The sequence below is a fragment of the Ambystoma mexicanum genome, chromosome 8 (assembly GCF_040938575.1).
Source record: "Ambystoma mexicanum isolate Mex_15411 chromosome 8, UKY_AmexF1_1, whole genome shotgun sequence".
Lineage (NCBI taxonomy): Eukaryota > Metazoa > Chordata > Amphibia > Caudata > Ambystomatidae > Ambystoma > Ambystoma mexicanum.
Window position 1 is genome coordinate 946,097,016 of NC_090929.1, and position 14,445 is coordinate 946,111,460.

The window sequence follows — 14,445 nt, forward strand, 5'->3', positions numbered from 1 at the left end:
CATAATTATAGTGAAAATATGCTGAAAAGTAGTGGTTCTTTTATATTGGTATCAATCACTCATGTTAATTTATGCCCGATATTGTGTGGACTTCAAGTCGACCAGAGTTTCACTTCACAGCAAATTAGCTGCTATTTTAGGGAATATTTTCCTGGGGCCTCAAAAAATAACTTAAAATTCCAATAGCTCGATATTTGCAGTATGGCTGGAGATAATCATCCATTGGCCTGAAATGCATTTGTTTTATTACAGAGCCTCAAGGAGATTCCTCCAGCTAAAGTGAAACCTTTTGAACTCTGTATAGCAATACAACTAACCATCGGTTAGGCTAATGAGGAGAACAAAAGCAGACCTTTCATCTCATTTCGACTCAATCTTTCACTAAAACTATTAGACAGATTAATTTACATAAGCCATTTGTTGAAGCACAAGGTGTTCTCCCAGGGCATGATTCAAATAATACATTATGTATGGAAAAGATTTTGGCTCAAACCTTTGGAGCATTACGACTTACAACATGGAACTGGGCGTGCTTCGATGCAGAGCACAGTCTCTTTAATTGGTTACCAAATTTACATCTACGATTATTTAAAAAATGTGAACATGAATAGTCATAAAATTATAAATCTACAATACATTCATTTTGCATACTCCGACATGTGTCTACAATGAAAGAATACAGCAATCCCCATCTCAGTAATGAGGCAGGTTCCTACCAGCAATTAAGGAAGAAAAACAGACCTTTTTCTGGTCACTATTATATAATGTATAATCATCAAAAGGAAGATTGGGGGGATGTATTCAATATGAGTATCTCACTATGGGCAGGCCAATGGAAATCTCAGCCTAGTGACATAGTGCAACATAATCATAACATAATCATGAGAATAATTGACAAAAAGTGGGAGCAAAGAGGGGGTTTGATCTGACTCTAGAAAAGCTGCAAGAAAGAACACTATCTGTCTGTATTGGATGAGTGCTGAATATGGATATTAGCTGTAAATGAAGGCCGTGTCCATGAGGGATTCCGACACAAATTAATTTAAGGGATACCCGTTTTTCCTGATAAAGGGCCTAGGGGAGGAGGAGGGGCACGAGAGTTTCTGCTGGCTCTGTACCATTAAAGATCAATTCAAAGGATTACAAGAATTTTCCAAAATTTGATATCTTCTCTATAGCCACAATTTTTTTGTTTCTCGTTAATTCCCTGAAAGGGTGGTGGTTTGGAAAGGTGATACCAAAATACAATGGGAAATTAACAGTGCATTTGCACTGTAGTTCGAATCATGTGAGAAGTAATATCCATCCAACCAAAATTAAATTTTGAACTGTGTGCGCAATGGTATAGATAGCATTTTCAGCAGTCTGTGTATTAGTTGTCGTACATTATAATCTCATTAAATTAGAAATGGCTAACATTAGGCTGTTGTATAAAGATCTGCTCGATAATGTATTCTGTGAAGGCCATAGCTATTTAATAAAGATGTTGTAATGAGAGCAAGTTTAATTGTGCCATTTCCACTCCCATAAAAAGGATGCAAATATAACACCCATATACCCCTCATTCTTGAAAATGCACAGTGGCACTCTATTAGTGAGGTGAAAGAGAAGGGACACTTAAACCATTTAACAAACAAAATTAGAAGGCCTGTTATTCAGAACATAGACCTATATATATATATTTTCTTTAGGTAGAGAGAAAGGGCTGGGCTCTAGATATGAACACTCCCTTGCTGCGCTCGTTGATTTGTTCTGATAATCTGGATATGGCTATGCAAGGTCACAGGTCGGTAGAGGTGAACCCACAGTCCTGGTTACCTTGCAATTTTTAGTTATTATTCTATCTCATACATAAGATTTTCACACTGGGTGCGGTGTTTTCAATGACATTTTTTTGATTAATTCATTATGGTGTAGACACACAGTCTTAAAAGGGGTCAGCAAACACGTGTTTCGACCCTGTGGGGTCTTTATCAAGGCAGGATATGGTGTTGAGAGAGTGGGCGATGCTGCCCCAGATTGTGTCTCATAGGGATTGAAAAGAGAAGCGTCTCTCCCAAAATTGGGTCTATATAGATCTATATATTTGGTTTTTTGTTCATTCACTGACTGAAAGGTTGTTACAAAGGGACGTTATGTTTAAGTTGCACTAATAAAAATCTATAAAATTAATTGAAAAGAAGTTGTTATGGAGAAAGCAGGGGAACCTGCAGCGCTCAGAATTGCTCTGAACCCAGGAAACAAATGCTGGAAGCCCAGCCTGTGCAGAAAGTGAGAATCAGAGGCGAGTGGAGTCCAAAGGGGTATAGTTGCGTGACCACTAGGACATAGTGGTCGGCAGGGTGCCAGTCTAATAACACTGACACCGTACCAAGCAGAAATTGGCAAACACTCTGGTCCCCCATTGAGATACCGAAACACTAAGAGAGCAAGAGATTCGACAAAGACTAAAGAAAGTAATCATTAAAAAGGAAAGCCAAAAGTTTTCAAAGAGAACTACAGGAACGTGTACAGAATGTAACAAGAGAATATTTCAAAACTGAATGTTAACAAAAAGATTAAAGAAGAAAAGTGCAAGAGGCATTCGTTTTGGAAAGCTGACTTATTCCTTTGGACTTTTACTGATGACTGACGAACACCTTAGTTAGTAAAATAGGTAGGGAATACCCCCATAGCAATAGGTAATGTTAGGCCATTTTCTTGAATAAATAAATGCATGTTGGAAATGTCCTCAAAGTGTCTGCATCCTCATTCTGACTTGCCACACCTCATACACCTCGTACAATGCATGGTGGGTGGGCACTCAGGATAAAGCAAATGTGCATATAGTGATGTGGGTGTTTTAAAAGCCTATACTGAAGTAAAGGTATTGCTATTTTTTCAATGTAGTTACCATTTGACATTGGAAGTTCATAGATGTTTAATAAATGGACCTCTTGTGCAACCCTATGCGTTTCTCGTCCCGAAAGAGGAAGGAGGCTGTAAGGAATCAAAACTGTTAGATTTGGGTTTCCAGATTCATAAAAAGAACTTTAAATCAAAGTTGTGCGCAAAGAACTAGCGCTGAAGGGGGCGTGGATGGGGGAGGTCGGGGCAGCCATAGGAATTCCACACTCCTGCATTGTCACTATTATGACCCAATTGTGCTACTCAATTTATTGACCTGCGGAGGATGAAGGGCTACGTCGGCCCCAACCGTGCTGTCGTACCCAGGGCAACACAACATAGTCTGCTTTCAAGGCAACCTAACTGTGCTCGAGCTATCCAACGTAGTAGGTGCAGGATGGGATTCTTGTCTTTTTTTTTTTTTTTTTTTTTTTTTTTTTTTTTTACACAAACATGGGGCATTTCTGCGTAGAAAATTCAGCGTTGGGCTTTGTATTCTCTGTACATTTATGGTTATGTCTGCATTATCGGAACTCCATGTGCAACTTTGCACGCTGCAAGCACTGGCATGTCGCTTATTGCTCTGGTTAGAAAAGCTCCACATTTACATCCCCTAGGTGCATTGGAACAACAATGACTTTGTTAGTCATTTGCCACACTTGAAAATGAAGACTGGATTTGACATTAGTTGATTGCAGTGACTGTGCCCATAGTGCACCATTTTTGCTTGATGATATAGAATGTATAGTATGGCAGTCCCTGGATTATAGGGAAATCTTCGTGTGAACAAGAGATGTGAATTTGCTGGAAAACAAGTTTCCCCAAATACTGGGCCACTGTTCAGAGCATTGTAAGTAAGCCTTTGTGTATGTGGCAGGGGCATACTAAGAGCAGGTTTAGATAAGCAACACCTGGTCTGGTACACCAGTACTACCATGTATGTTAACATAAGGTGCCAATAGCACCACTTTGAATTTTTCAATGACACCCTTACGGTGGCTTAAGAATTCTGAGAGTAATTTTACATTATTTTACTGCCTTGTTCATCGGATTGGAAATGCATTTAAGTGGTCTAGTAACCTGAAATTAATAGAGCACCTGCAAAATTCTGGTAGCCCACATAGGGATAATTCACTGGTAATGGTGTGCCATTGCCAGTCTCACCATGGTAGGAGCCTGCATCAAAAGCAGCATTCTCAACGTGGAAGTGCATTAACAGATCCACCATCAGATCCGGGTTCATCGTTTCTGTGCTTTGCATTTCATGATCCTGTTTGGGCAAAGCTGGTAGGCAGAATGCTGAAAAGTCTGATGCGGAAGCCAGACAGCTGAGAACCATTGGGTGAAGGCAAATGCTGCCTCACTACTTTGGTAGCTGGGGCAGTCTCTGCCAACGTGCAAACGGAATAAGTGTCATACAGATGGGACTCGGGGAGAGCGGTTGGATGACTCACTGGGGAATTACCTGTAAAATATTGATTCTGCACCTAACGTAGCAATTGCAGATACCGATTCCACCACCGCCTGCACGTTTTAGGGAGAGAATCTCTCAGAGGGCTTGAACTGCTCTGGGAGGTCTGGCCTGTGCAAAGGGCATCTTAACAGTAGAGTGCCTTGAAAAAGGCATAGGTCAGTTGTGGATACAGGTAATCTTCTGAATAGAAAGTTACTGCATTTGGAAAGCAGACTTTAAAATGAGAGCCAGTGTGCTCTGTAGCTGTATGGTGGCATGGATACAGGATAGTGATTGGGCTCCCGAGTTCCATGCCACTTTATGGAAGTTTCCCTGTGAAGAACGGATGATTGGCTCATTGCATAAGTACATTGCCACATGTGGGAGATCAGGTTCCTGCTGGTCCTTATTAGGATAGGCATAATATATCCAATCGAAACATACTTATTGAAAATCACAGCCCTTGCAACCTTTTAGATGCACAGGCCTGTGAGGAAATGTATTCAGTTTCCCTATAAACCCTTGTGATTCCGAGATGCAGACAGCAACCACTATTATTCAGTTCACAGCCCAGAAGAAATGCCAAAAAACGATGGAGGAAAAGTCAAAGGGTTTACAATGTAGTGCTGCAACAGACAAACTCCACTGCTCCGAAGCAGAATGGTCCTCTCCACCCTGGCCTTACCTTGGTTTCAGCAAGCTGCCGTTTTAAGAGATGCAGGGCCTCGGTGTGCCCACGTTCGCTATCCTGCAGGGCGTGCAGTTGTTCCTTCAGTTCTCGCTGAAACAACACAAACCGGACTGTCAATTCACGAACTCGATATTAGACACATTTAAAAAAAAGAAGTGCTTTGGGCATAACGTGAAGTCAGTGGAACAAGCAATAATGCTGTGTGTTGTCTGCATGTATAGATGTTTCTGCACGTGATGAAAGCAATAGTCTTACATGCAGCAATAAAAAATAGAAGTATAAATAAGGTGTGGTGACTGGTCCATGTGATCTACAAAATGCAGTAACTATGGACCCTCTGCACAGTCTCTGGGAATAGGATAACAATTGAAATTCTGAGTTTTGATGCTTTATGTAAAATTGTGCTCTGTTATTCTTCACCACTTCTTCATTTACCACGTGTTCACACAATACCGTTGAAAGTCAACTCAACTACTTATCGGACATATCCTGTTCCAACCAGTCCCAACAAAACTGTCATTTGTCATTTGTCTGGTGGCTTTGTTCAGTGTTACCTGCCGCCACATAGCGTGAGAGCGCTCTGGTAGAGGGTACGAGTGGACAAGGAGCAGGACACCCAGTCTATCTGAGGAAGCTGCACAGTGCAGCCAGTCCTATGTGTCTGATCAGCAGGTAGTAGCAGAGTTGGTTCCCATAAAAATAATCGTCACAAGATAACTTGGTATAGGAGAACATGGTCCAACAGGTGTCACTGTAGATTGTTAGCAAAAGGGGAAGATGGGGGTGGGGGGGGGGCCCACTCTCCTTCGGTCCCTCCACTGCTTACTGGTTGTGGTTCTATTCTCGCCACGCCGCCACCTGCTTGTCCGAGAAATGTATTTGAAGCTGCACAAAGTATCCACACAGTGCAGCCTGAAGGCTGCTACCCAACCGGGTTCACACCTTGTCCAGGCCTGCAAGTGTTGCAACTTCCACCACCTGTGCCACACTTCCTGAAACCTACAGTCCATTTCCCCCAAAAGAGTTTCACAGTGGGAATGCTGGCAGATCACCATGAAAGTATGCTACCATGGCAATGATAACTGGCATATGTTTTACAAAATGAAAGGACACTTTGGCCGAAACAAAGAATGTTGCACTTTTGATCAACTCTTGATCCCTTGTGGACAATTAGAAGCCAGTGACGGTAGACCCATTTCAGATGATTTACAATGTTTTTCGATGTTTCTTTAAAGCCACGCTGAGGAGCTACGTATACCATATACCGGCTTGATAAGTCTAGGTCGCCCAAAAGAAAAGTGAAACAAGAATATAGTGGCCAGTGGCATTTGCTCTCCTCTAATGTTTATTTATTTTGTTATACTGTCTGAGAATGTAATGCACTCGCACTTTGGTACTAAGCTTTGATGCACTGAACTGTTTTTCAATCTGGTTTACATTTTCTTTATGTATTGTATTGGTTGATTTGATGCCTGAAATTGCTACAGTGAACAATATGAAATCAGGATATATAGACACTTGGGGTCTATAATATCACTTATGTGTTGTGTTAAATATATACAGAGATTAATAAAGTGAAATTTTATTTTTTAAACTAGACAACATCCGAGTGGCGATCTCTGCTAAGGTCAGTACAGATAAATATGCCTGACCTAGAACAGCCACGTGGGGTTGAGGGTTCTACTCTTCCCTTGAGATTTTGTGCGTTTTCCCCCGGTTTCAAGTAGGCCCCCGTTCTCTTTCGAGAAAAAATAGGGGTGACCCATTACGAGACATGTCGGCATATTTTGTAGGCAAAGCATCATGAAAGCCTTTTATAGCAAGGCTGATGGCATATATTGTGAACACAGGCATCATAAATCAAGTGCTTCGCAAGGGGTGGACAGCCATATTTTTTCCCACTACTGCACTGAGTGCAAAGAGCTTGGGGCTTGTAGGAGACACCACAGAGCACACTACCATGGGCCTAGCCATTAGCTGGATTACAGTTCATGTGCTAGGACTAAACTCGCCTCTTTAGACCCATCGGACCCGCTCCCAGCCCCCACACAACAACGGCTAAACCAAAGTGCTATAATCTATCAGATTGTAGGCTCAGTCCTTTGGATAACATGCTCCAAAATGTTTCAGCCAAACGCATAGAAGCAGAATGGCACGCAAGCCCCGGGTACTTCTGACATGCACCTCTCAACACTATAGATTCCACCTCTGGCTCACCTGCTATCCCACTGACCACCCCCTTTCCCTTACAGAGTCACAAACAGGGAGGCTAACAAACATAGCAGAAAGGCGCTATTCAACACCCCTTTAAATGACTTATATCGTGGGCGTGACATTAAAATGTTCTACATTAGGAAAGCTGGAATGAATTGGTGGCGCAGCATAATGAAAATGCACTACAGTAGGAATGCTAACCTATATTGTGGGCACTACAGGAGTGTGTTAAAGTGTCAAGCAGGCATATATTGCATGGATGTGTTAAGTTAAGAATCTTTTAAACTACACCAAATCATCACTGTAGTAGTCTGCGTGTCTAGGCATGTCCAGAAATTTGACTCAAGCCCCCACCCAGACCTTAGTCTGTGGGAAGAGAACAAAATTGCAGTAGAAAGATGAGACATGTTAAGAGGAAATCGGTGCCACAGACAATGGGAGCGAGTGATGCAACATATGGAATGTTTTTTGATAACATGGGTGCAGCATGTTCGTCCAGAGGTAAAATAAAACACAAGATGGCGGCAAGTCAAATAAAGATAAGGTCTCTAACAACCCCCCCCACCCCCCAACAGATGACTGGACCAAGATCACATAACCAATTGGGAATAGCCCAGCCCAGGCATATATGTGTGCTGACCATCAACCAGAGTCCCAGTCAGAGGAAGGGGAGACCTATATATATATATATATAGTCCAGCACTTGTTGCTGGACATTGATGGATTTCGTGCAGCTTTCAAAGGAACTCGACCTCTCGGTCTGTGTTTACTTTTTAATTTCAATATATATGACAATGCATTGCTTACCGTAAAAGCATTTCTGATGGTTGTACCTGCTTAGATTCACATGCTGTGCATAGGTCCGACATCCAGTGGTCACTGCGGAGTATTGCATTTTGTTTTTCGTAGTCGAAAAGGGACGTCGACAAGGCGTGTCTGAAATACTATCCCTATAGTGACGTGCGTTGTACCCACAATCCCTCACACGTCGAGGTCCCTCTGTTTGTATTTTTCTGCCCTGAGAGAGCCTTCTAGACGTGAGTGAGTACAGAAAAGAGATATAAAAGGAAGTCTATGTTCCTTCCATCCGAGCGGGGAGGAAGGGTGGGCGCATGTGAATCTAAGCAGATACAACCATCAGAAATGCTTTTACGGTAAGTAATGCATTGTCTTCTGATGTTTGTTAATCTGCTTAGAATCACATGCTGTGCATAGACTAGCGAGCAGTACCCGGAGTTGGCGGTGGGTTATGAGAAGGAACAGTAGAAAAAAGATGTCTTAATACTGCCTGTCCCACCTGGGAGTCAGATCTCGAGTGTGCATCTATACAGTAGTGTTTTGTAAAGGTGTGCACAGAACTCCAGGTAGCCGCTTTGCAGATGGACTCAAGGGGAACATTTGCAATGAATGCTATGGACGCCCCCGTGCCTCGAGTAGAGTGTGCTCTTGGCTTAAAGGGCAGTTCTCTCTTAGCAAGAGTATAGCAGAGAGTGATGCATTGAACAATCCATCTAGAAATAGTGGACTTTGAAACTGCATCCCCTTCTCTTCCTGCTGCCACCGAGACGAAGAACTGATTAGTGTTCCTCAGTGGTCTGGTTCTTTCCATGTAGAACATGACCGCTCTGCGCACATCTAGTGTGTGCAGAGTTTTTTCTTTCAAGTTGGAAGGATTTTGAAAGAACGTTGGCAGTTCTATAGACTGGTTTACGTGGAATTTCGAGATGAATTTCGGAGCAAACCTTGGGTGCGTGCGTAGAACCACCTTATCTCTGTGAACTGTAACGAAGGGGTCTAGAACAGAAAGAGCCTGTAGTTCACTTACTCTCCTGATGGAGGTGATAGCTATTAAAAAAGCAGTCTTTAGAGTGAGGTCTTTAAGAGATGCTTTGTGCATGGGTTCGAATGGCGAGCCCATGAGTCTGGTAAGTACCACGTTAAGGTCCCATCCGGGAGCTGGGTCAGCTATCAGGGGGTGTATTCTCTTCACTCCCTCCATGAAGGCCTTTATAACAGGGATCTTCCACCACGACGCCTTGAGTTGGGAAGTGGTGTATGCAGAAAGTGCCGCTAGGTGGACTTTAATGGAATTGAACACTAGCCCTGAATCTAATAAGTGGGTCAGGTATAGAACAATATGTGTGGGAGAGCAGTCAATCGGGTTGATGCTTTTTCCTCTGCACCAGATGACAAATCTCTTCCACTTGCTAGAATAGCAGTGGCGAGTGTTAGGTTTTGTGGCTTCGCTGAGGATGTCCATGCATCTCTGCGGGAGCTGTAGATGTCCGAATTCTATGATCTCAGGAGCCACGCTGCTAAATTCATGTTCTGGGGGCATGGATGCAGAGTCCTGCCTTTGTCTTGTGACAGCATGTTGTACGGGCAGGGGAGTTTCACTGGGGGAGATAGAGACATCTCCATCAAGTGAGCGAACCATGGCTGTCGGGCCCACATTGGGGCCACCAGTATCATGGTCACTTGTTCCTGGTGCATCTTGTGCACCACCTTGTTGAGAAGGGGAGTCGGGGGGAAAAGCGTAAACAAATTTCCCTGACCATCGACAGACCGTTCCCCTTGAATTGGTTCTGGGGGTACCTGGAGGCGTAATTTAGGCATTGTGAGTTCTTCAGGGTTGCGAATAGGTCTATTTCTGGGAATCCCCATTGTGTGAAGACGTCGAAGACGATGTCTTCGTGCAGTCGCCATTCGTACTCTTCGGGCAGGGGGAAATCTCTGCTGAGTTTGTCTGCCAGCAGATTGAGTTCCCCTGGTACATGTTCTGACAGTAGGAACATGTTCTGTTTGAGAGGCCACTTCCATATATTTTGGGCCAGTTTGGACAGTCCTGGAGAGTGGGTGCCCCCCTGCTTGTTGATGTAGTACATGGCTGTGGTGCTGTCTGTAAGGACCAACACAGTCTTGCCTTGTAGGTGTTCCTGGAAGGCTTTTAGCGCCTTGAACACAGCTAGTAGCTCCAGTAGATTTATGTGTTTGGATGCTACGTTCGGAGTCCACACTCCGTGAGCAGTCTGATGGGATAGGTGAGCCCCCCATCCTGTGAGGGATGCGTCTGTGGTTAGAGTGGCTTCCGCCCTGGGTGTGGCAAAGGGTTTCCCTCTTTCCAGGTTTTCCCTTGTCCACCACCGTAGCGAGAGAACCAAGGCCTGCGAGACCACCACTAGATCGTCCCATAGTCCGCTGGCCTGACACCACTGGCTGTTGAGCCACTCTTGCATAGGGCGCATGCGCAGGCGCGCGTGAGGTACCAAATAAATACACGACGCCATCATGCCTAGCAAGCGCATTGCTTTGCGTACCGTCACCTCTCGACCGGTCACATATTGAGGGATCTGAAACAGCATGTTTTGGACCCTCTCGTAGGAGGGGAAGACGAGGCCGTCCTTTGTTTGAATTAGAGCCCCTAGGAATTGTTTGATTTGGCTGGGGTCTAGGCTGGACTTCTTTTCGTTGATGGAGAAGCCCAACTGGAACAAAAGGTCTACAGTCTTTTGGGTATTGGAGAAGCATGTTTCGTAAGAATCCCCTGTTATGAGCCAGTCGTCGAGGTAAGGGTAAACTGGGATGGACAACCTGCGCAGGTGGGCCGCTGCCACTGCCAGTACCTTCGTGAATACCCTTGGTGCTGATGCTATGCCGAAGGGTAGCACTCTGAACTGGTAGTGTTTGCCCTCTATCATGAACCTGAGGTATCTTCTGTGCGCTGGCAACATTAAAATATGAAAGTATGCATCTTTCATGTCCAATGTTGTCATGTAATCTCCCTGTGATAGCAGTGGGATCACTTCCTGTAAGGTCACCATACGAAACTTCTGGGGTTTGATAAACTTGTTCGCTGGGCGCAGATCTAATACAGGGCGCATGGTTAGATCCTTTTTGGATACAAGGAAGTACACTGAATAAATACCTTCCGTTACCTGAGATAGAGGCATGACCTCTATGGCTCCTTTTTCCAGCAGTTGTTGTACTTCTTGGAGAAGGATGGCAAGGTGTTCCGATGTCATGCGTCGTCCCCTCGGGGGTCTGTATGTTGGGGAACTGTTGAATTCGATGCAATATCCGTGGGCTACGGTGGAAAGTACCCAGCGGTCTGACGTTATTCCCTCCCATGCTGGAAGAAAGGATGTTATCCGGCCCCTGACCGGTGTTGCATGGGAGGGGACGCGAATCTTCGCGTCACTTGGTGTTGTTGGGGGCTTGGGAGCCTCTGGGGGTGGACCCTCGACCTCTCCCTTTGCCCCGGCGCTGGCCTCTTTGGCTGTACTGCCCACTATTGGTCTGGTAACTGGTGGCAGGGTACTGTTGCTGCCGATTCTGCTGTTGGCGTTGGCCACGAAAAAAGCGTTTGTTGCCATAGCCGCGTCTGGTAGTGGGCTTAGAGATCTGGTCAAGAGTTTTGATAGTATCGAACTCTTTTTTTTAGCCATCTCCAGAGCCTCATCCACCGCTTTCCCGAAGAGGTTTGAGTCTTCAACAGGTTTATTTATTAAAGACGCCTGTGTCTCCGGTTTGAACCCTGAGTTGCGCAGCCATACATGGCGTTTTAGGAGTATTCCCTGAACCAGGGAACGTCCCGCTGTCTCTGCAGCATCCAGAGAGTTCTTTACAATACTCTGGTTGACCTGGGTTCCTTCGCCAATAGTTGATAGCAGGCGTGTACGCAGTGGTTCCGGCGCTTCTTCGGCGTCTTTGCGCAGTTTGGCCCACTGCGCGTCCGCGTAGCTAGCTAGCAAAGAATTGTTGTTCGCAATTCTTGCCGAAAAGGCAGCCGAGGATGTGACTCTCTTTGCAAGGGCACATAACCTCTTGCCCTCCTTGTCAGGTGGTGCCTCGCTGGTGGACAGCGGCACCCCTGCCCTCTTCCTTGTATTAGTTACTACAAGGGAATCCGGAATGGAATGTCCCCTGATGTACAGCGGGTCTGAGGGTGAAGGAGTGAAAAGTTTTTCAATTCTTGGATTAACTCCTCTGATTAGTGCGGGTGTGGATAGCGAAGGGATGATTCTTCTCTTCACTGAAGCGAGGAGGGGAATGGTCTGGCTGACTGGGGGTTTCTCCTTAATTACTCTTTCCACAAAGTCTATTTCAGGAGAGATCTCCCCAGTGTCCAGTTCGAAATGTGCTGCTGCTCTGCGCAACAGGGCATTGAATGTGGGCTGATCGTCAATGGGAGACGTGTTTCTAACAAGTACATTGTCAGGAGGATTTAGGTTCAGGACATCAGTGTCCGAATATACTGATGGGGATTGCCAGGGATGAGAAGGTCCTTCTTCTGGATTTTCTCCGAAGCCTTCTCCTACCATGTCTGGGCTGTCTTCCAGACCTTCCTCCTGGTTCTGTCCCTCTTCATCGTCCACAAATTCATCCTCCTCCTCTAAGTATTGTTCCTCACCAGTGAGGTCATACACATTATGGAAGTCTGAGGCTGTGTCCTGCTGGGGATTGACTAGTCTCAGATATTTGGCCCTGGGGTCCTCCTGAGGCCCTTCTCTTGTTCTCTTGGGAGTGGGAGGGTTCTGGGTCTTCATAAACCTCTCCATTCTCTCCATGCAGAGATGGAGCCTTTCCATGGTTTCATGGGGTACCCCTGAGCGGTCTAGCGGGGGAAAATTAGTGTCATCTAGCTGAAAACGGCTCGACCTCTCCCATAACGTCGAGGAAAGTGTCCCGTCGCCTTCCGAAAAGCCTTCCGGTGTGCTGGGGGTCCCCCCCGACTGAAGGGGGTAGTCCCTGTCTTTCTTCGGGCTTTTTTGGCGTGTCTTTCGACCTCTGCGTAGCGCTCGACGTGTCTTTCGGTGTACGCTTCTGGGCGTCGGCTACAACGATCCTCGACAAGCTCTCTGCGACTCGTTTGTCACCGGAGGGCTGTGGTTTCGACGTTACGGGTGTCGATCGTTCTACGGCGGCGTGCGCGCTCTGCTGGTGGGCATCGGCCGATGGTTTGGGGGCGGCGCCCTCATTTGCCGAAAGCCCAGTCGCTGGTCGCGGCTGCGGTTGCGAGAGGGGCTTCGAACCTGAACGGTCCGAGGAGGCCGCCGTTGGAACCTGCGTCTCCTTGGGCGCTGATGCTTTCTTCGTCTTCGATGAAGAAGAGCTATGGGTTGTGTGCTTATGTGTGGTATCATGTGCGTCAGTGTCGCCGGGGTGTTCATCCCCATAAGCAGGGCGTGTGCCGAGCCCGTCGGGGCCGGGGACAGACGACGAAGAGCGCGAGCGCTCTTTAGAGGGGTGTACGACTTCCGTAGCGGAGGTCGTGTTATCACGTTCCTCGTCACTGTCGGTGGTAGCAGCGGCGGGTGAAGAATCGGCCTTCGACATAGCGTAGGCCGCCCACCTCTTGACCCTACGGTCTTTTAGAGTCTTTGGCTTCAGAAGCCGACAAGCCGTGCAACCCTCCTCTTTGTGATCGAGGGGCAAGCAGCGGTTACACCGTGAATGCTTGTCCTTCCAAGTAAACTTGCCCTTGCAAAGTGGGCAAAACCTAAAGGGTGTCCTCTCCATAGCCGAGGCAATAAATCGTGATAACGACCCCAAGGGAAAGGAAGGGGAAAAGGAAAGGTATTCTCAGAAAAGAACCAGAGATGTCCCATGACCCCACTCTCCCTACTGTATTTGGCCTGCGAGGCCAGGCCACGTGTTCGGCAACGCCGAAGGATCTCCTCCGCTCGTCCCCTCCGTCGAAGATCTTGCTCGGCGGAGACAGCTTCACAACTGCGTCGAGGGAGGGATCGATATGTTATATATTAAACAGGAAAAACGACCAAAGGTCGAGGAGATGCAATCTGCAATGTCTCTCGAGGAGCTCCGCGTAAAGGCGACCAGTAGCTGGGCGGAAAAAAACAATCTGAGCGACCTCGAAGCGTGAGGGATTATGGGTACAACGCACGTCACTATAGGGATAGTATTTCAGACACGCCTTGTCGACGTCCCTTTTCGACTACGAAAAACAAAATGCAATACTCCGCAGTGACCACTGGATGTCGGACCTATGCACAGCATGTGATTCTAAGCAGATTAACAAACATCAGAAATATATACACACACACACACACACACACACACACACACACACACACACACCACACCCCCACCCCCCCCCCCCCCCCCCCTCTCCCTCCCAAGCATCTCAGTCTGGAAGGGGGGCTACTGGAAAGAGACAATTGAAGAGTTTGAAACAGAAGAA

At 46.2% G+C, this 14,445-nt stretch overlaps 1 protein-coding gene across 3 annotated transcripts in view; it reads right to left on the reverse strand.

Moving 5' to 3' along the window:
* The window catches only part of TRIM62 (tripartite motif containing 62), a 354,686-nt gene that overhangs the window by 90,422 nt on the left and 249,819 nt on the right, over positions 1 to 14,445 (reverse strand). For 2 of the 3 annotated variants that reach the window (XM_069610837.1, XM_069610836.1), the window contains exon 3: positions 5,025 to 5,120. The exons of the other annotated variant lie outside the window; for it this stretch is intronic. In XM_069610837.1, coding sequence (XP_069466938.1) covers positions 5,025 to 5,120 — 96 coding nt within the window. The remainder of the gene's footprint in view (positions 1 to 5,024; positions 5,121 to 14,445) is intronic. 3 annotated transcript variants of the gene reach the window in all.